The sequence below is a fragment of the Natrix helvetica genome, assembly GCF_964273705.1.
Source record: "Natrix helvetica genome assembly, chromosome: 4".
Classification (NCBI taxonomy): Eukaryota; Metazoa; Chordata; class Lepidosauria; order Squamata; family Natricidae; genus Natrix; species Natrix helvetica.
The window spans coordinates 3,522,807-3,545,061 of record NC_138550.1 but is presented as its reverse complement, the minus strand read 5'-3'; the positions used below and the strand labels follow the sequence as shown (position 1 = coordinate 3,545,061).

Sequence of the window (22,255 nt, the reverse complement as noted above, 5' to 3'; positions counted from 1 at the left end):
AATCCACCTTTCACATCCATAGAGTGAAAGAGAACTATCCACCTGTGGAATGTCTATGGAGATTCTCCGTCAGCCAGGTCACGGTGGGGAATTTTCCTGATTTTTCTTTGAAGACGTTTCGCTTCTCATCCAAGAAGCTTCTTCATATCAGGGTTCCAAATAGCATCCAAAATAAAGTCAGAGTCCGAGGCAAAAGTATTGCTCAAAGTTCCAACTGATGAAGAGAGCCATGTTGGCACATCTGGGGAAACCCGAATCTGAAAGCTTCCCGGTTTTCCCCACCCAGTTGAAAATTCAAGATCTTTCCCCCCACACCCACAAGTCCATCCCATGGTCCAATCTCCCACTGCCACGCTGGCAGCTTCCACCCATCCAGTTCTGGTCAGGTGCAGAGGTGCCAAGAGAAAGGATGACCTTGGCTTTCTAAAAAGAATGTTGTTATGGCTACCTATCGTCTAACTCCGTACAATCCCATTTTCTCAGAGGTTGCATAGTCGAATAATAGAAAGTGTGGCAGGCCAAAGATCCAAAAGAAAAGATGGCTGCAGGCCGGACACTTCAGGTTTTTTGTTTTTTTCTTTGAAGACGCTTCGCTTCTCATCCAAGAAGCTTCTTCATTCCCCACCATCCAGTCAGAGCTGTAGAAGCTTCTAGGACGAGAAGCGAAATGTCTTCGAAGAAAAACCAGAAACTCCAGTTGCCTCTTGAGGAAAAAAATGAAGCACCTTTGGGACAACCGGGGGAATGGCTTTCCTTCAGAAGCTGTGGATGCTCCGTCACTGGAGTTGTTTAAAGAAGTGATTGGACAGCTGTCTAAGGTCTCCTGCTTGAGCAGGGGGTTGGACTAGATGACCTCCAAGCTCCCTTCCAGCTCTTTTCTGATTCTGATTCATGGAATTTGTACTCAAGGCGTTTTGACATGACAATTTTCTTTCGGTACTCAATGCATTAGCTAGGATTTGTCGATGTCAGCTGCCTTGTGGCTCACTAACATTATTCTTTATAGAATAACAGAGTTGGAAGGGACCTTGGAGGTCTTCTAGTCCAACCCCCTGCTTAGCGGGGGGAGGGGGGGAAACCCGGCACCACTTCAGACAAATGGTTATCCAACATCTTCTTAAAAACGTCCAGTGTTGGAGCATTTACAACTTCTGGAGGCAAGTCGTTCCACTGATGAATTGTTCTCACTGTCAGGAAAGAATATTTATGGGAAATATTTGTTTGGTATTCATCGTTTCTGGTGCAGGTTGTCCTCGACCTACGACCATAACCGAGCCCAAAATTTATCTTGCTAAGTGAGACAATTGTTCAGTGAGGTTTCGCCCTATTTTACAACTTTTTGTGCCACCTTTGTCAAGTGATTCACTGCCCTTGCGAACTTAGTTAACACGGTTGTTAAGTCAGAATAGAAGTGAAGAAGCTTCTTGGATGAGAAGCGAAACATCTTTGGGGAGAAACAAAAACCATTCAATCAGAACCGAGGAAGCTTCTTGGATGAGAAGCAAAACGTCTTCAGGGAAAAACGAAGGCCATTCAGTCAGAACTGAAGAAGCTTCTTGGATGAGAAGCAAAACCTCTTCAGGGAGAAACACAAACCATTCAATCAGAACTGAGGAAGCTTCTTGGATGAGAAGCAAAACCTCTTCAGGGAGAAACAAAAACCATTCACTCAGAACTGAAGAAGCTTATTGGCTGAGAAGCAAAATGTCTTCAGGGAAAAACGAAGGCCATTCAGTCAGAACTGAAGAAGCTTCTTGGATGAGAAGCAAAACCTCTTCAGGAAGAAACAAAAACCAGTCCCCCTTTAAAAAAAACACTTTTGGGATAACCATGACCTGGATGAATGCAAATCTCCATCGACATTTAGAATTCCAGGCCTAGAGGATTCTGCTCCCTGAAGGGCCGAAAATTGAGTCTGAAAATTGAAAATATGAGACCGCAATGTACGGCAGCAGCCAAAAAAAAAAGCTCATAGCGTCCTTGGTTGTTATAAACAGAGGCACAGAATCAAAATCATGTGGAGGATTAGTACAGCTTTATAAATCCTTAGTTAGGACCCACTGGGAATAATACTGCAACCAGTTTCGGTCCCCACATTACAAAAAAGATGTTGAGACTTTGGAATAAGTGCCGAGAAGAGCAACTAAGAAGATTAAAGGCCTGGAGACTAAAACATATGAAGAACAGTTTGCAGGATTTGTGTTTGGCTAGTCTAGAGAAAAGAAGAACTACAGGAGACATGATAGCAGCATTTCAATATTGGACAGGCTGCCCTGAGTTTGCAGAAATACCATCCCCAAAAAACATAAACTGAGATTTGAAGGAGACACCTATAACAACAGAAAAAGAAAGGGAGAAAGGAGGAGAGAATGAGAGGAAGAAGAGGGAAAGAAGGAAGAGGTAAGGAGAGGAGGGTGGAAGGGAAAGAAAGAAGGAGAGAGGGGAGGAAAGGAAAGAGTAGGAGTATGGGAGAGGTAAGGGAAGAAGGAAGGGGAAGGAGAGGAGGAAGGAAGAAAGTAGAGAAGGAAGGGGAAGGAGAGGAGGAAGGAAGGAAGTAGAGAAGGAATGGAGGGAAAAAGGAAAGGGAAAGGGGAGGAGGGAGGAAGTGAGAGAAAGAGAAGAAAAGAGAGTAGGAAGGGGAAGGGGAAGAGTAGGAATAGGGGAGAGGTAAGGGAAGAAGGAAGGGGAAGGAGAGGAGGAAGGAAGAAAGTAGAGAAGGAAGGGGAAGGAGAGGAGGAATGGAGGGAAAAAGGAAAGGGAAAGGGGAGGAGGGAGGAAGGGAGAGAAAGAGAAGGAAAGAGAGTAGCAAGGCAAAGGGGAAGAGTAGGAGTAGGGGAGAGGTAAGGGAAGAAGGAAGGGGAAGGAGAGGAGGAAGGAAGGAGAGAAGGGAGGGAGAAAAGAAAGGGAAAAGAAGGTGGTGTTACAACAGGCAGAAGGGATGGTAAATAAATCAACCCAAACTGTATATTATAACCTATTAAATGGAATAACAAATGTATAAGAATGACAAATGTAAACAAGAATAACAATTATGTGAATGTATACTTAAAATGGTATGTAAGAGAATAAAAAAATAAAAACTTTTGGCAAATATATATATATATATTTGAGGGGCTGCCCTAAAGGAGAGGGGGGTCAACTTATTCTCCAAAACACCTGAAGCAGGACAGGAAACAATGGATGGAAACTAATCAAGGAGAGAAACAACCCAGAAGGAAGATGAAACTTCCTAACCAAGAGAAGAACAATTAACCGGCGAAATAGTTTGTCTTCAGAGGTTGTGGGTGCTTCATCGCTGGAGGTTGTTTTTTTTTTAAAGTTAAGCACTTTTTAAAGTTTTCTTTTAAAAAAGAAGTTTTGAAAGACTGGATAGCTTCTCATCTGAAATTTTACAGGGATGTCTCCTGCTTGAGCAGGGGGTTGGACTAGAAGACCTCCAAAGTCCCTTTCAGCTCTATTCTGACGGATTGCCTGAATTCCTGGGAGACTAGGCCAGCTAGACACCTAACATTGTCTCTGTCCTTTGGGAATTTAAGATGCTCCTAGCTGGGCACGATATCCACGGACTTAATTATTTAAAAGTGGGTTGCTATGGCTTCCCAGCCCAGCGATCGCTTGAACGCTGAAGCAGACGGCGGCTGGTGTACGATTCCCCCTTGTGCATTGCTTAACTTGGTGCTGAAAGGTATTAAGTTAATTAAAAGCCAAGTGTTGAAAGAGGTTTTTGCTGATCTGGCTTAATAATTGGCCCCAAAAGTCCAGGGGACTCACAGTTGAAAGATCTGAAGCTCAAAAGAAACCTTCCTTTGGGGGGAATAAAACGAAGAAAGGGAAAAAATCCAGGAAGGTGCAAAGCATTTTACAGAGCTGAAAATTGGAATTTCGTCCGGTTTCTGCTAGAGCGCAACCCCAGGAGGATCTTAGGAATTGGTGATGGACCACCATAAATCGTTACCCCTTAAAAGGGGAAAACTTTTTGGATGAAGCAAAGGGGTCAGGATTATGGATTAAGACAGGAGACATCTAGAAGAAGACCTCTAGAAGAAGAAGAAGAAGAAGAAGAAGAAGAAGAAGAAGAAGAAGAAGAAGAAGAAGAAGACGAAGAAGAAGACGAAGACGAAGACGCTGGAGAAGGATTTATGTTCACACCAGAAAGTAGACGAAAAGCAAACTTCATGGTGCATAGGAAGACGTCCAGGGATCAATTGGGCGTTGGGGTGGCACAATAAGGGGTACTGGAATGCCATCATGTTCCAGTACCACAGTGAGATGGGGGTTCACGAGAGGGACCAGAAAAAATGGGCTCTGATCCGAAACGTCAACCAAGTGTTGAAAGTCCATCCACTTTTGTCGGTAAGAGAAATTTGAGTCTCGGTTCCTCGGGAGAAATAGAAAATTGGCCGTCCGTTGCACACTTTATCGGGAAGGAAGACAGAGGGAGAGGAGGGTGGAAGGAAGAGGAGGGAAAGAAGGAAGAGGTAAGGAGAGGAGGGTGGAAGGGAAAGAAAGAAGGAGAGAGGGGAGGAAAGGAAAGAGTAGCAGTAGGGGAGAGGTAAGGGAAGAAGGAAGGGGAAGGAGAGGAGGAAGGAAGAAAGTAGAGAAGGAAGGTGAAGGAGAGGAGGGAGGAAGGGAGAGAAAGAGAAGGAAAGAGAGTAGGAAGGGGAAGAGTAGGAGTAAGGGAGAGGTAAGGGAAGAAGGAAGGGGAAGGAGAGGAGGAAGGAAGAAAGTAGAGAAGGAAGGGGAAGGAGAGGAGGGAGGAAGGGAGAGAAAGAGAAGGAAAGAGAGTAGGAAGGGGAAGGGGAAGAGTAGGAGTAGGGGAGAGGTAAGGGAAGAAGGAAGGGGAAGGAGAGGTGGAAGGAAGGAGAGAAGGGAGGGAGGGAGAAAAGAAAGGGAAAATAACTTGGCATTACAACAGGCGGAAGGGATGGTAAATAAAGCAACCCAAACTGTATATTATAAAGTTGAGAAAGTTGAGAAAGTTGAATCTCGGTTCATCGGGAGAAATAGAAAATTGGCTGTCCATTGCACACGTTATCGGGAAGGAAGACGGAGGGAAGGAGGTGTTACTTACTTCTGAGTAGGCCTGCAGAAGACTTGGGGAAGCAAAGGGTGTATCTAAGGGTCTTCTGGGGCGGGGGGGGGGGAAATGGGACTTTTTCCAACTGAGGACTTTTTATGCGAGGCGCGATGGCCTCTCCTTAGCTTCTGAGCTGGTTGGAAAGATGCCTGAAGTAATTGGAGTTTTTCATAACGTTTGAAAGTATTAGTGGATGTATTAAAGAATGAACTCTGTGTCTTGAAATAGAATGTCTCAAATGTTGGTGGGGGGAGAGAGAGAAAGGGAGAAAGAGGAAAAAGAGTGGAGAGAGAGAAATGGGAGAAAGAAAGAGAAAGAAAGAGAAAACAGGAGAGAGAAAGAGAAACAGAAGGAAAGAGAGAAGGGGAAAGAAAGAGAAAAGGAGGGAGAGACAGAGAAAATGAGAAAGAAAGAAAAGAATAGAAAGAAAATAGAAGGAGAGAGAAAGAGAAACAGAAGGAAAGAGAAAGAAAGAAAGAAAAGAGGAGGGAGAAAGAGAAAATAGGAGAGAGAGAGAAAATGAGAAAGAAAATAGAAGAGAGAAACAGAAGGAAAGAGAAAGAGGAGGGAGAAAGAGAAAAAATAGGAGAGAGAAAGAAAATAGGAGAGAAAGAAAATAGAGAGACAAACAGAAGGAAAGAAAAAGAAAGATGAGAGGAGGGAGAAAGAGACAAAATAGGAGATAGAAAAATAGAAGAAGAAAGAGCAATAGAAGGAAAGAGAAAGAAAGAAAGAGAAGAGGAGGGAGAAAGAGAGAAAATAGGAGAGAGAAAGAAAATGAGAGAAAAAGAAAATAGAAGAAAGAAAGAAACAGAAGGAAAGAAAGAAAGAAAGAAAGAAAGAAAGAAAGAAAGAAAGAAAGAAAGAAAGAAAGAAAGAAAGAGGAGGGAGAAAGAGAGAAAATAGGAGAGAAAGAAAATAGAAGAGAGAAAGAAACAGAAGGAAAGAGAAAGAAAGAGATGAGGGAGAAAGAGAGGAGAGAGACAGAGAGAGAAAAGGAGAGAGGAAGAGAAAAGATAAGAAACAGAAGGTTTCGTAAATATGAACCTGTGGTCAAGCATCCAAATGTAAATGACTATGGGTGGGGGGGGGGAATGCTGCAACGGTCGTAAGTGTGAAAAACTGTCCTCAGTCCCTTTTTTCAGGGTAACATTGTAACTTCAGACGGTCATTAAACGAACTGTCGTAAGTTGAGGACTACCTCTGTGAAGAGGTGAGTCGTACTCTGATATGTCTTGGCTGCATTTCTTCAGGACTTCAGTGCCCTGTTTGTATTTTCTGCCAGGGGGATTATGTATGGATGGACCTCAGGACCAGGCGGGAATTCGACGTTCCCATCGGAGCAGTGGTCAAGCTATGCGATTCCGGACAGATCCAGGTGATCGACGACGAAGGAAATGTACGTAAAGCGAACCGGGGATTGAACCTGTTGTGGCCTGACAGCAGAGCTGTCAGGAGAGTTGGACAGCGAGGAGGTTGGGGAGGAACCTGGGCCAGTCCTGGAGTCTGTGGAAGGCTGTGAGGAGGGCTCTGTGTCGGGGGCAGAGAGGGGGCCAGGGCCGTATGCCAGTTATCAGCTGCCTTCAGAGTCAGACATCAGTGAGGCAGAGGAACAGCTGGAGCCTGTTCCCAGTGTGCGCATGCGCAGAATTGCCAGACGAAGGGAACAGCTAAAGAACAGGGGTCGACTCAGGAGTAAGGCCACAGGTGGACGATGAATGCCCCCCCCCCCAGGAAATAAAAGAGGAGGACAGGGGAGTGGAGTTTGCAGGAGGCCATGAGTTCCCGTCATTGGTTCCTGACTCTCCATGACTCCTTGCCAAGTTTTGCAAATATCGGCCTGTCAGCTCTCCAAGCCAGATAAGGTCTGTGACTGTAAATCCTCCCTCGAAAGACTTCGCTGGAGCATGCGCAGAGTTGCCAGACGAAGGGAACAGCTAAAGAACAGGGGTCGACTTGGGAGTAAAGCCACAGGTGGACGATGAATGGCCCCTCCCAGAGGGAATAAATGCTTCCCTAAATGAACTCAGCTTTGCTGTGGGGAGTTTTCCCCAAAGCTCTAGTAGTTCCTTAAAATGTTCTGCAAAGTAACACACATTGTGAAGCTTTTTCACTGGTGCTTTAACCATGCGCAGTTCGATGCTCGACTAACAGAGGGATGCAATCAAGATCAAGGGAGGTACTAATACCGCTCTATAAAGCCTTAGTAAGACCACACCTAGAGTACTGCATCCCGTTTTGGTCACCACACTATAAAAAAGATGTGGAGACTCTAGAAAGAGTGCAGAGAAGAGCAAACAGGATGATGATGGGACTGGAGGCTGAAACATACGATGGACGGTTGCAGGAACTGGGCATGGCTGGTCTAGGGAAGAGAAGGACCAGGGGAGACAAGATAGCAGTCTTCCCATATTTGAGGGGCTGCCACAGAGAGGAGGGGGTCAACCTATTTTCCAATGCACCTGAGGGCAGGACAAGAAACAATGGATGGAAATTAATCAAGGAGAGAAGCAACCAGGAATTAAGGAGAAACTTCCTAACAGTGAGAAACAATCAACCAACGGAACAGAAGTTGCCTTTGGAAGTTGTGGGAGCTTCATCCCTGGAGGCTTTCAAGAAGAGACTGGACTGCCATCTGTCAGAAATGGTGAAGGGTCTCCTTTTTAGGTGGGGGGTTGGACTAGATGACCTACACGGTTCCTTTAATTAATCTCTGTTAATTTGTGATTTGGAGTTGAACTGCTGGCACTGTGCATTCTTTCCATTCTGTCTTGATGATGCTTGCTTGGTTTTAAAATTTTCTTTCCCCAGGAGCACTGGGTCTCCCCTCAAAATGCCAGCCACATCAAACCGATGCACCCGACTTCCATTCATGGGGTGGAAGACATGATCCGTTTGGGGGATCTGAACGAGGCAGGGATCCTGAGAAATCTGCTCATCCGCTATCGGGAGCGTCTGATTTATGTGAGTCTCTCTTCTCTTCTCTCCTCTTTGTCTCATCTCTTCCCTTTTTCTTCCTTCCACCTCTCTCTCCTTCTCTTCTCTTCTCTTCTCTTCTCCTATCCTCTTTGTCTCATCTCTTCCCTTCTCTCTCCTTCCCTTTTTCTTCCTTCCATCTCTCCCTCCTTCTCTTCTCCTCCTCTCCTCTTCTCTATTCTCTCCTCTTTGTCTCATCTCTTCCCTTCTCTTTCTTTCCCTTCTTCCTTCCATCTTTCCCTCCTTCTCCTCTTCTCTCCTCTTTGTCTCATCTCTTCCCTTCCCTTCTCTCTCCTTCCCTTCTTCCTTCCATCTTTCCCTTCTTCTCTTCTCTCTCCTCTCCTCTTTATCTCATATCTTCCCTTCCCTTCTCCCTCCTTCCATCTCTCCCTTCTTCCATCTCTCCCTCCTTCTCATCTCCTCTCTTCTCCTCTCTTCTCTTCTCTCCTTTGGAAAAAAAGGTTATTTTAAAACAAAATAACATTTTCCTGCTCCCTCTGCTTTAAAACCTAGACTAACTGTGGCGGAAGGGTAAGTACACCCGGTGCCTTGTTGTTGCCCTGTCTCTTATGTTCGGCTCTTTATTTGATGCTACCTTTTCTGGATCGCTTCCCTCTGCTTGCTTGCCTTGGGGGGTGGGAGGCACATTTATGTCCTCGCTGCATGGTTTTGCAGCTTTGTGAGAGGAAAAAAAGCAAGGACCCCCCAGGAGAACGCTTGGGAGGGGCAAATCCTTCGCAATTATTTTGGTTTTTTTTGGTTAACGCTTTCATTTGGATGGAGTCCGCATCGTCTCTGCTGCTGAAATGGCTTTGGGCTGAAAAATAGCAATGCACAATTCAGTCTGGTGTCTGTGGCAATTGTGGGGCCGAATGGGGAAGTTTTGCAATTTTCTTTTTCCCGTGGGTCATTGGGGAAATGGGAGCACAACTTTCACAACAGAGAAGTCGCATTTTCTGCTGAGAAAATGCTGGCTGGGGAATTCTGGGAGTTGAGGTCTGGCCATACTGGCTGGGGAATTCTGGGAACTGGAGTCCATCCATGCTGGCTGGGGAATTCTGGGAGTTGAAATCCACTCATGCTGGCTGGGGAATTCTGGGAGTTGAAGTCTGGCCATACTGGCTGGGGGATACTGGGAATTGGAGTCCACCCATGCAGGAATAGATAAAAAAGTTAAGTCCCCTATTTTCTTTTATGATTCCAGGCTAAGATATTTTATTAAATTGTCGGAATAATAATAAAGCAACAGCAATTGTTTCATTGATGAAAGTAAATAAATGAGGTTAAATGTTATGACAGTTGATGCTGTTCCCTTATTAAAGTTTTTGTTGTGAAATTGTCAACTTAATATAAACAACTATGACAGCTGACTCTTATTAAAAGTATTTGTTATTAAACTATCAGCATAATAATATGAACAACTATAACAGACTCCAACTTTCAACAATACCAAATCTAGGAGACTTTACTACTAGTACTGCTGCTGCTTGCTACTACTACTATACTAACTCCACTACGTTGGAAGGATTAACTAGTCCAAACTTCCAAATGCAGGAAGAATCAGCTGGTATAACAGCACCAACATACAATAAGAGCATAAAACACAACGATAACAGAAATCCTTTAAGCCTTATCACGAAGGGGCCAATGTGGTAACCAGATCCACAGTCTGATCTTACACGATTATTCTTACCTTTGTGTCTATGCATTTGTGTATGTGTGTTTAAGGGACATGGTGGCTCAATAGCTAAGATGCTGAGCTTGTCGATCAGAAAGGTCGGCAGTTTGGAGGTTCGAATCCCTAGCGCCGCGTAACGGAGTGAGCTCCCGTGACTTGTCCCAGCTTCCGCCAACCTAGCATTTCGAAAGCACGTAAAAAATGCGAGTAGAAAAACAGGAACCACCTTTGGTGGGAAGGAAACAGCGTTCCGTGCGCCTTCGGGCGTTGAGTCATGCCGGCCACATGACCACGGAGACGTCTTCGGACAGCGCTGGCTCTTCGGCTTTGAAACAGAGATGAGCACTGCTCCCTAGAGCAGGGGTGTCCAAACTTGGGAACTTTAAGACTTGTGGACTTCAACTCCCAGAATTCCCCAGCCAGCCTGCCCTAGAGTCTAGCACAGATGTGCGAGGGGAACCTTGACCTAATGTGCGTTTATTTCTCTTCGTTCTCCAGACATACACGGGCTCAATCCTAGTGGCCGTAAATCCCTACCAGCTGCTTCCCATTTACTCCCCGGATCAGATCCGTCTCTACACCAACAAAAAGATCGGGGAAATGCCCCCCCACATTTTTGCCATCGCGGACAATTGCTACTTCAACATGCAAAGGAACAACAGGGACCAGTGTTGTATTATAAGGCAAGTCAGGAGATATCGGACCCCATCAAACAGTCTCTACTTCTTGCCGTTGGCATCCCTCCTTAGAGCTTTTCTGAGTAGTTTCGTTATTACTGTTTGCCTACAGACTGAATCTTGCCAGATTAAAGCAATTATCTGCACACGTATTAGATATTGTGGAGGTCTTTTAGTCCAGCCCCCTGCTCAAGCAGGAGACCCTACACCACTTCAGACAAATGGTTATCCAATCTCTTTTTAAAAGCTTCCAGTGTTGGAAGCATTCACAACTTCTGGAGGCAAGCTATTCCACTGTCAGGAAATTTCTCCTTAGTTCTGGGTTGCTTCTCTCCTTGATTAGTTTCCATCCACCCAAGAAGGAAAAAAAGAGAAAGAAAGAGAGAGAGAGAGAGAGAGAGAACAAAGAAGAGAAAAGAGAGAGAGAGAGACAAAGAAGGAAGGAAGGAAGGAGAAAGAAGGAAGGAAGGAAGGGGAGAGAGAGAGAGAGAGAGAGAGAGAGAGAGAGAGAGAGAGAAAGAAAGAAAGAAAGAAAGAAAGAAAAAAAGAAAGAAAGAAAGAAAGAGAAAGAAAGAAAGAAAGAAAGAAAGAAAGAAGAAAGAAAGAAAGTGTGACTTATTTTCCCAGCCTTTTTGTCAAGCTTGGAAGAAGACGTATTTTATCAGGTAGGGATCTAACCTGCTCATTTCCCTCTGTATTTTTGCTAAAAACAATTTTTAAAAATGGAGAGAACCAATCAATTTGCCCTCAAATGGCAATGCGAACAATTAACCAGTGGAACTACTTGCCACCAGATGTTGTTGGTACTCCAACAGTGGAAGTTTTTAAGAAGCAATTGGATAAACTGTTTGTCTGAAATGTTATAGGGGTTTCCTGCCTGAGCAGTGGGTTGGACTAGAAGGCCTTCAAGGGTCTCTTCCAACTCTGTAGTGTCGACTTAACAACTGGGCAAAGAAAGGTCACAAAACGTGTCAAAACTCACTTAACAAATGTCTCACTTAGCCACCGAAATTTGGGGCTCAACTGTGGTCATAAGTTGAGGATTTCCTGTACCCTTTTTAAATTTTGTTTTGTTTTGTTGGCACAGCGGTGAGTCGGGCGCGGGAAAAACGGAGAGCACCAAACTGATCCTTCAGTTCCTTGCGGCTATCAGTGGTCAACATTCGTGGATTGAACAACAAGTCCTGGAAGCCAACCCCATCTTGGAAGGTGAGCCTTTGCGCCTGGCATGGAAAAAAGTAACTTTGGGAGACCAAAGAGGAGTAGATGATAATTCTGATCTGGCCCTTTAAGAAACTGACAAACCGACATTGGGCCCATGTTGCTCTGTTTCTTTGACCATGCTGGTTAAGTTAAGGCAGAGATCTGCAACTGTAACCCATCCATCAATGGTGGAGTGTAGAGTGCAGAGAAGAGCAACAAAGAGGATGAGGGGACTGGAGACTAAAACATATGAAGAACGGTTGCAGGAACTAGGTATGTCTAGCTTAAGAGAAAGAAGGACTAGGGGAGACAGGATAGCAGTCTTCCAATATCTCAGGGGTTGCCACAAAGAAGAGGGAATCAAACTATTCTCCAAGGCACCTGAGGGTAGAACAAGAAGCAATGGGTGGAAACTAATCAAGGAGAGAAGCAACTTGGAACTGAGGAGAAATTGCCTGACAGTGAGAACAATTAGCTAGTGGAAGAACCGATAGTTGTAAATGCTCCAACACTGGAAGTTTTTAAGAGGGATTGGACAGGCATTTGTCTGGAATGGTATGGTGTCTCCTGCCTGAGCAGGGGGTTGGACTAGAAGACCTCCAAGGTCCCTTCCAACTCTCTTATTCTATATTCTAAACTCTTGGGAGATTTACAACATGATTGTTTTAATGCAACTGTTCTGTTCTGTTCTGTTATTCTATTCTATTCTATTCTATTCTATTCTATTCTATTCTATTCTATTCTATTCTATTCTGAATTCTCTTCCCTTCCATTCTATATGTTCTCTTCCCTCCCCTTCCCTTCTCTATTCTATTCTGTTCTTTCCATTATTCTCTTCTCTTCTTCTCTTCCATTCCATTCTTCCCTTCTATTCTCTATTCTATGCTATGCTATTCTATTCTATTCTGAACTCTCTTCCCTTCCCTTCCCTCCCCTCCCCTTCTCTATTCCTATTCCTAATTCTCTTCCATTCCATATGTTCTCTTCTCTTCTCTTCTCTTCTCTTCTCTTCTTTCCATTATTCCCTTCCCTTCTTTTCTCTTCCCTTCCCTTCCGTTCCATTCCGTTCCATTCATTGGATCTTTTTGGGATCTAATGCCCCATTTAAACCTGGTTGGCTTAGTGCAATCCTGGTTACAACTTTTCCCGTCCTCTGTTAGCTTTTGGGAACGCGAAGACCATCCGTAACGACAACTCAAGCCGCTTTGGGAAATACATCGACATCCACTTCAACAAGCGAGGAGCGATTGAGGGAGCTAAAATCGAGCAGTACCTATTGGAGAAATCCCGCGTCTGCCGACAGGTAAGGATACCTTACAGGCACCTCCCCCTTAGGTGTAAAAGAAGTCCTCGACTTACGGCTGTTCATTTAGTGACCGGTCAAAGTTACAACGACACTGGGGGAAAAAAGACTTATGGCTGTTTTTCACACAACTGTTATGGTATCCCCATGGCCACGTGATCAAAATACAGACGCTTGCCAAGTGACTCGTAGTTATGACGGTCACGGCATACTTGGTTCATAGGATCCCCTTTTGCGACCCCCTGACAAAGTCAGTGGGGAAGCCAGATTCGCTCAATGACCGTGTTGCTAACAACCACAGCAATTCGCTTAACAACGGTGGCAAGAGAGGTCGTAAAACAGGGCAATACTCACTTAACAACTGTCTTGCTTAGCCACAGAAAGTTATGGTCGTAAGTTGAAGACTATCTGTATGCACTCCACCCAACGTCTCAGCAAGGCAGTGGGGTGGGGTGGGGAACTCTGCTTGTTGAGTGACGTCCTACCTCGCAAGACTGTTGGGAAGGAGAGAATCCAGATCTGATTATTAAAACAAGACAGACAAGAAGCAACGGATGGAAATTAAACAAGGAGAGAAACAAACCTAGAACTAAGGGGGATATTCCTAATAGTGAAAACAATTAAGCAGTGGAACTACTTGCCACCAGAAGTTGTGGGTGCTCCATCACTGGAGGCTTTTAAAAAGAAACTGGGCAGCCATTTGTCTAGAATGGTAGAGGGTCTCCTGCCTGAGGAGGGGGTTGGGCTAGAAGACCTCCAAAGTCCCCTCCAACTCTGTTATTCTATGTTCTAATGTTTCCCCTCTCCTTTATTCTTTTTCCTCAGGCTCAAGAGGAGAGAAATTATCACATATTTTACTGCATGCTGAAAGGAATGAGCTTGGAGCAGAAAAAAATGCTGGGACTTAAAAAAGCGACGGATTATAACTATCTTTCCATGGTAAGAGGTTAAAAAAAATAACAATTTTGTGAATCTCCTTTTTCTGCAGCGAAGAGGAATAAGGGCCTGGTTTGAAGGCTAAAACATGAAGAATGGTTGCAGGAACTGGGTATGTCTAGTTTAATGAAAAGAAGGACCTGGGGTGATATGAGAGCATCTTCCAATATTTGGGGGCTGCCCCAAAGAAGAGGGAGTCAAACTATTCTCCAAGGCACCTGAAGGCAGGACAAGAAGCAATGGATGGAAACTAATCAAGGAGAGATCCTTCCTTCTCTCCTTCCTTCCTTCTCGCCTTCCTTTCATCCTTCTCTCCTTTCTTCCGTCTTTCTCTCCTTGCTTCCTCCCTCCCTCCCTTTCTTCTCTACTATCTTCCTTCCCACCTTCCTTCCTTCCAATATCTCAGGGGTTGCCACAAAGGAGTCAAGCTATTCTCCAAAGCACCTGAGGGCAGAACAAGAAACAATGGGTGGAAACTAATCAGGGAGAGAAGCAACCTGGAACTAAGGAGAAGTTTCCTAAACCAGTTAGAACAATTAATAAGTGGAACAACTTGCCTACAGAAGTTGTAAATGCTCCAATACTGGAAATTTTCAAGAAGATGTTGAGATAACCATTTGTCTGAAGTGTACGGTTTCCTGTCTAAGCAGGGTTGGAGTAGAAGACCTCCAAGGTCCCTTCTAACTCTATTATTCTATTCTATTCTATTCTATTCCATTCCATTCTCTATTCTATTTTATTCTATTCCGTTCCGTTCCATTCCGTTCTGTTCCATTCCATTCCATTTGTTCTGCTGCTTGGGCAGGGGGCTGGACTAGAAGACCTCCAAGTTCCCTTCTAACTCTATTATTCTATTCTATTCTATTCCATTCCATTCCATTCTCTATTCCTATTCCTTTCTCTTCTCTTCCGTTTTCTTCTATTCTATTCCCTATTCCATTCCATTTTCTATTCTCTATTCTATTCTATTCTATTCCATTCCATTCCATTCTCTATTCCTATTCCTTTCTCTTCTCTTCTGTTTTCTTCTATTCTATTCCCTATTCCATTCCATTTTCTATTCTCTATTCTATTCTATTCCATTCCATTCCATTCCATTCTCTAATCTACTCTCTTCTCTTCTGTTCCGTTCCATTCCGTTCCATTCCGTTCCGTTCCATTCCATTCCATTCCATTTGTTCTGCTGCTTGGGCAGGGGGCTGGACTAGAAGACCTCCAAGTTCCCTTCTAACTCTATTATTCTATTCTATTCTATTCCCTTCCATTCCATTCTCTATTCCTATTCCTTTCTCTTCTCTTCTGTTTTCTTCTATTCTATTCCCTATTCCATTCCATTTTCTATTCTCTATTCTATTCTATTCTATTCCATTCCATTCTCTAATCTACTCTCTTCTCTTCTGTTCTGTTCCATTCCATTTGTTCTGCTGCTTGGGCAGGGGGCTGGACTAGAAGACCTCCAAGGTCCATTCCAGCTCTCCTCCGATTCTGATATTCTATGCCATCCTATCCTATCTTATCCTATCCTATCCTATCCCATCCTTCAACCGATGTCACCAAGCCTGGTGACCAAAGGTTTGGAAGCTAAGCACCAAGCCGGGAGAACAAACCACCATCAGCAGACCAAGGCACGTGACCTGCTTGAGGACCAGAAATGTCAGCCATCAGGCGCACTAATGCTTTGCACCCTCTGTCTTGCACTGCTAGGGCCACTGCATTACTTGTGACGGTAGAGACGATAGCAAAGAATACTCCAACATCCGGTCGGCCATGAAAGTCCTCATGTTCACCGACACGGAGAACTGGGAAATCTGCAAACTTTTGGCCTCCATCCTGCATATGGGAAACCTGCGATACGAAGGTAGGCAGCGCCTCTGTCGACGTGAAGGAACGGAGTAGGAATTCTGTCACTGTTTTGTAGCATTTCCCCCTTTCCAGTTTGTTGTTGGAGGAGAATATCTGTAGCTCAGGGTTGAAATGAGGGGTCCTTGGTGCTCTCTGAGCGTGGTTGTTTTCCTTGCAGACGTTTCATGACCCATCTAGGTAACATTATCAGTGCTAGAAGAGAAAGGGGTTGTGGAAAGAAGGGGGAGGAGGACTGTGAGGTCTTTGGTGCTCTCTGAGCGTAGTTGTTTTCTTGCAGATGTTTCATTACCCTGCTAGGTAACATTATCAGTGCTAGAAGGGAGTTGGTTGCATGGGATAGAGGAGGAGGAGGAGGAGGAGGAGGAGGAGGAGGAGGAGGAGGAGGAGGAGGAGGAGGAGGAGGAGGAGGAGGAGGAGGAGGAGGAGGAGGAGGAGGAGGAGGAGGAGGAGGAGGAGGAGGAGGAGGAGGAAAACTGTGGGGTCCTTTTTGCTCTCTGAGCTTGGTTGTTTCTTACAGACATTTCATTACCCAACTAGGTAACACAATCAGGGCGAGAAAGCAAGTGGGGTTAATCTGTGCAAACAAGCCCCTTGTAGATAAACAGAGAGCAAACCCCACTCCCACTTCTGCCAACAGTTTATTTCTGCTTCTCTCTCTGCAGCCCGGAACTACGACAATCTCGACGCTTGTGAGGTTGTCCACTCTGCGTCCTTGATAACAGCTGCATTGTTGCTGGAGGTGAGTTGGATTCCTTCCCATCTTTGTTAGGTACAACCTGTAGGAATCACCCCTTACAATAGGTGGGGAACAATGGCCCTTTATGACCTGTGGACTTCAACTCCCAGAATTCCTTCTCTTCTCTCTTCTCTTCTCTTCTCTTTTCTTTTCTCTTCTATTTTCTATTCTATTCTCTTTTCTCTTCTCTTCTCTTCTCTTTTCATCTCTTTTCTCATCTCTTTTCTATTCTATTCTACATTCTATTCTTTTCTATTCTCTTTTCTTTTCTATTCTCTCTTCTCATCTCTTTTCTATTCTCTTTTCTATTATATTCTATATTCTATTCTTTTCTATTCTCTTTTCTATTCTATTGTTTTCTATTCTAATTCTATATTCTATATTCTATATCCTATCCTATCCTACTCTGCGTAACATTTCCTCTTTAATGCTTTCTAGGTTGAGCCTCAGGATCTGATGAATTGCCTCACTAGCCGGACTATCATTACGAGAGGAGAGACCGTCTCCACCCCTCTCAGCATGGAGCAGGCCATAGATGTCAGAGACGCCTTCGTGAAGGTGAATTTTGCATTGTCCTCTGCCTTGTTCCTCCCTTCCTTTTTCCCCTCTTGAGAAAAACTACATGTCCCAAGATGCTGGGAGAGAGGGGGGGGGAGAGAAAGAGAGGGGGGGAGAGAGGAGGAGTGGAAATGTTTTCTGGACTTTTTTTGCATGAAACAGAAAAAGTGAATTTATGATATATGGTTTTTGTGAGTAGATAAAATAATAGATTATAGAAAAAGAGGAAAATAATGTAACCCTAGACTAGAGCAAGAGGTCAATTTATGTTTATACTTGTAAATGCTGTGAAAGAGAATCAGAAGTTATTTCTTTATACTTTTCCTGCACTTTGTCTCTCTTTCTCTTTTTCCACCCTCTTCTCCCCTCCCTCCCTCTCTTCCCTTCTCTCTCTCTTTCTTTTCTCTTTCTCTTTTTCTTTCTCTCTTTCTCTTTTTTTCTCTTTCTCTCTTTTCCTTCCCTTCCCTTCCCTTCCTCCTTCCCTTTCCCTTCCCCTCCAATTTTCACTTTTTTCTTCCTTACACTTCAAATAATTTGCAGCGTTTGTAAGCATTTAAGGCCCTTTAGAAACCGTATTAAGTGTCTATAATTGCCATTGCTTTGCTATCCTGCCCCCCCCCTCCAAAAAAGAAGGAGATGAGGGGGGAAAAAAGAAATGAAAAAAGGGGAAAATATTTATCCACCTCAGAGTGGAATTCTACCCTACAACTCTAAAAACCGACTGGTTATAGAGCAATGTGACTCAAACTTGACAACTTTAATGTGAGTGGACTTCAACAACCAGAATTCATGCTGGTTGGGGAATTCTGGGAATTGAAGTCCACCCATCTTAAAGTAGCCAAGAAACCCGGGAATTCTGGGAGTCGAAGCCCACAAATATTAAAGATGCCAAATTTGAGAAGTCCAGGAATTCCAGGAGTTGAAGTCCACCCATCTTAAAGTGGCTAAGTTTGGGAAACAATGAACTAGAATATAAGAGCCAAGATTTAAAAAAAAGGACCAGCTCCCAAGGGAAGAAAATTTTAGATTGTGCAGAAATGGGCAAGTTAACATTAAGATTAAAAGACAAAGAAGAGTCTGAATACCATGAATTTTGGGATAACTGGTATAAATGGTTGCATAACAGGAATAAAGTTAATTCAGCTGAGAAACAATAGAGAAATGTATAGAACTGTAGATGAATGTATATAAATATAGAAGTGATATAAGATTGATATATATACAGGTATGATGACATAACAATATGAATCTGATGATTGTAAGTTGTTATAGAGGGGAAAAACAATTTTAAAAAGAATCTGCTTTATGAAATAAATTTTATAGAATCAAGATCACGTGAAGTATTAATACCACTTTATAATGCCTTGGTAAGGCCACACTTGGAATACGGCATTCAGTTTTGGTCGCCACGATGTAGAAAAGATGCAGAGACTCTAGAAAGAGTGCAGAGAAGAGCAACAAAGATGATTAGGGGACTGAAGGCCAAAACATATGAAGAACGGTTGCAGGAACTGCGTATGTTTAGCTTAAGAGAAAGAAGGACTAGGGGAGACATGATAGCAGTGTTCCAATATCTCAGGGGTTGCCACAAAGAAGAGGGAGTCAAACTATTCTCCAAGGCACCTGAGGGTAGAACAAGAAGCAATGGATGGAAACTAATCAAGGAGAGAAGCAACTTGGAACTGAGGAGAAATTTCCTGACAGTTAGAACAATTAATCAGTGGAACAGAAGTTGCCTCCAGAAGTTGTGAATGCCCCAACACTGGAAGTCTTTAAGAAGATGCTAGATAGCCATTTGTCTGAAACGGTATAGGGTTTCCTGCCTAGGCAGGGGGTTGGACTAGAAGACCTCCAAGGTCCCTTCCAACTGTACTATTGTATTATTGTATTATCTCTTGCCTTCCCCTCTTTTTGAATTTCCAGGGCATTTATGGCAGGCTTTTCGTGTGGATTGTGGAGAAGATCAACGCAGCCATTTACCGACCGCCGTCCCACGAAAACAAAAATGTCCGCCGATCCATTGGATTATTGGATATCTTCGGATTTGAGAACTTCACAGTAAACAGGTGTAGGATCTAGAAAAAGGTGTAAAACGTTTACTCAAAAGCAGGAGGGAACAGGGAGGGATCCATTCCCCCGTTCCGACAGGATGGTAACCATATACAGGTAGTCCTCGACTTACAACAGTTCATTTAGTGACCGTTCAAAGGCAGGACGGCACTGGAAAAAGTGACTTAGGACCGTTTTCACACTTATGACCGTTGCAGCATCCCGATAAGTCACATGGTTTACATTTGGATGCTTGACATCCGACTCACATTTATGACGGTCGCAGTGTCCCAGGGTCACGTGATCCACTTTTGCAAGGAAAGTGAAAGGGAAGACTGGTTTCATTTAACAACAGTGTCACGAACGGCTAAGGAACAAGGGCCAACTTGGGAGTAAAGGCTCAGGTGGACAGTGAATGGCCCCTCCCATAGGGAATAAATAGGAGCAAAAGGGGAGTGGAGTTTGCAGGAGTTCATTCATGAGGGTGAAGATCCCTTCCTGACTTCTTGCCAAGGAACTGCTGCTACAGCATGGCGTTTAGAAGATATCGGCCTGGCAGCTCTCCAAGCCTGATAAAGATCCGTAGTTGTGAAATCTCATGAAAGACTTTTGGCCGGGACTTTGCTGGAGAGGAATTCCCTTTAACCTAAATAAAAGGGGTTTTATCGGGACGAGGAGTCGGCTTCGTGCTTTTGGGAAGTCCAGATCAGAACACCGGTTAGCACGTGCCTAAATTTGATCACATGACCAGGTTTGGCCATCTGAATTTTGAATCTGGGTAGTTATCTGTTTTTGGGGTCTCTTGTGACTTCAAACGGTTGCTAAGGGATCTGTCATAAGTTGAGGATTACCTGTAACAGAATAAAAGCGGGGGGGGGAGGACCTCAAGAGGGCAGTGGTGAACATGGAATCAAAACATGTTTTTTACTTATCACATGCCTTATATTACAAAATATGCCAGTATTTCAATCACAAGGTGCTGGCTTAACACTTTTACAGTTCTGACCTTCGCTCCTCAACACAATTATATCATTCTCATATGATTTTGAATTTTTATTCCAGAGCCTATTTATGCCTAGAAAATCTTTCCAAGGGGAAATCATCTGGTATTTAGCCAATGTTCTACTCTGCAGCGGGAGTAAAAGTCACCCTGCTCTTTCTATATATAAGTTAAAATGTGGAACCAGTAATTAATTTGCTGGTCTAGAAACCAAGAGACCGTGAGTTCTAGTCCCACCTTAGGCATGAAAGCTGGTTGGGTGACTTTCGGACAATCGCCAGGAGACAGGGAGTTCTAGTCCCGCCTTAGGCATGAAAGCTGGTTGGGTGACTTTCGGACAATCGCCAGGAGACAGGGAGTTCTAGTCCCGCCTTAGGCATGAAAGCTGGTTGGGTGACTTTCGGACAATCGCCAGGAGACAGGGAGTTCTAGTCCCGCCTTAGGCATGAAAGCTGGTTGGGTGACTTTCGGACAATCGCCAGGAGACAGGGAGTTCTAGTCCCGCCTTAGGCATGAAAGCTGGTTGGGTGACTTTCGGACAATCGCCAGGAGACAGGGAGTTCTAGTCCCGCCTTAGGCATGAAAGCTGGTTGGGTGACTTTCGGACAATCGCCAGGAGACAGGGAGTTCTAGTCCCGCCTTAGGCATGAAAGCTGGTTGGGTGACTTTCGGACAATCGCCAGGTGACAGGGAGTTCTAGTCCCGCCTTAGGCATGAAAGCTGGTTGGGTGACTTTCGGACAATCGCCAGGAGACAGGGAGTTCTAGTCCCTTCTTAGGCGTGAAAGCTGGTTGGGTGACTTTCGGACAATCGCCAGGAGACAGGGAGTTCTAGTCCCGCCTTAGGCGTGAAAGCTGGTTGGGTGACTTTGGGCCAATCGCCAGGAGACAGGGAGTTCTAGTCCTATCTTAGATATGAAAGCTGGTTGGGTGACTTTGGGACAATCGCCAGGAGACAGGGAGTTCTAGTCCTATCTTAGATATGAAAGCTGGTTGGGTGACTTTGGGCCAATCGCCAGGAGACAGGGAGATCTAGTCCTATCTTAGATATGAAAGTTGGTTGGGTGACTTTGGGACAATCGCCAGGAGACAGGGAGTTCTAGTCCTATCTTAGATATGAAAGCTGGTTGGGTGACTTTGGGACAATCGCCAGGAGACAGGGAGTTCTAGTCCTATCTTAGATATGAAAGCTGGTTGGGTGACTTTGGGACAATCGCCAGGAGACAGGGAGTTCTAGTCCTATCTTAGATATGAAAGCTGGTTGGGTGACTTTGGGACAATCGCCAGGAGACAGGGAGTTCTAGTCCTATCTTAGATATGAAAGCTGGTTGGGTGACTTTGGGACAATCGCCAGGAGACAGGGAGTTCTAGTCCTATCTTAGATATGAAAGCTGGTTGGGTGACTTTGGGACAATCGCCAGGAGACAGGGAGTTCTAGTCCTATCTTAGATATGAAAGCTGGTTGGGTGACTTTGGGACAATCGCCAGGAGACAGGGAGTTCTAGTCCTATCTTAGATATGAAAGCTGGTTGGGTGACTTTGGGACAATCGCCAGGAGACAGGGAGTTCTAGTCCTATCTTAGATATGAAAGCTGGTTGGGTGACTTTGGGCCAATCGCCAGGAGACAGGGAGTTCTAGTCCTATCTTAGATATGAAAGCTGGTTGGGTGACTTTGGGACAATCGCCAGGAGACAGGGAGTTCTAGTCCTATCTTAGATATGAAAGCTGGTTGGGTGACTTTGGGACAATCGCCAGGAGACAGGGAGTTCTAGTCCTATCTTAGATATGAAAGCTGGTTGGGTGACTTTGGGACAATCGCAAGGAGATGGTGAGTTTTAGTCCCGCCTTAGGTGTGATAACTGGTTGGGTGACTTTGGGCCAATCGCCAGGAGACAGGGAGTTCTAGTCCTATCTTAGATATGAAAGCTGGTTGGGTGACTTTGGGACAATCGCCAGGAGACAGGGAGTTCTAGTCCTATCTTAGATATGAAAGCTGGTTGGGTGACTTTGGACCAATCGCCAGGAGACAGGGAGTTCTAGTCCTATCTTAGATATGAAAGCTGGTTGGGTGACTTTGGGACAATCGCCAGGAGACAGGGAGTTCTAGTCCTATCTTAGATATGAAAGCTGGTTGGGTGACTTTGGGACAATCGCCAGGAGACAGGGAGTTCTAGTCCTATCTTAGATATGAAAGCTGGT

The 22,255-nt window shown here is 44.5% G+C and overlaps 1 protein-coding gene across 1 annotated transcript in view; it reads left to right on the top strand.

Annotated features, from left to right (window-relative positions):
• Window positions 1-22,255, top strand: part of MYO7A (myosin VIIA) — a 122,545-nt gene that overhangs the window by 7,962 nt on the left and 92,328 nt on the right. The window contains exons 2-11 of the mRNA XM_081951757.1: window positions 6,363-6,476; window positions 7,889-8,041; window positions 10,230-10,414; window positions 11,496-11,617; window positions 12,772-12,914; window positions 13,740-13,853; window positions 15,555-15,708; window positions 16,376-16,452; window positions 16,888-17,007; window positions 18,931-19,073. Coding sequence (XP_081807883.1) covers window positions 6,363-6,476; window positions 7,889-8,041; window positions 10,230-10,414; window positions 11,496-11,617; window positions 12,772-12,914; window positions 13,740-13,853; window positions 15,555-15,708; window positions 16,376-16,452; window positions 16,888-17,007; window positions 18,931-19,073 — 1,325 coding nt within the window. The remainder of the gene's footprint in view (window positions 1-6,362; window positions 6,477-7,888; window positions 8,042-10,229; window positions 10,415-11,495; window positions 11,618-12,771; window positions 12,915-13,739; window positions 13,854-15,554; window positions 15,709-16,375; window positions 16,453-16,887; window positions 17,008-18,930; window positions 19,074-22,255) is intronic.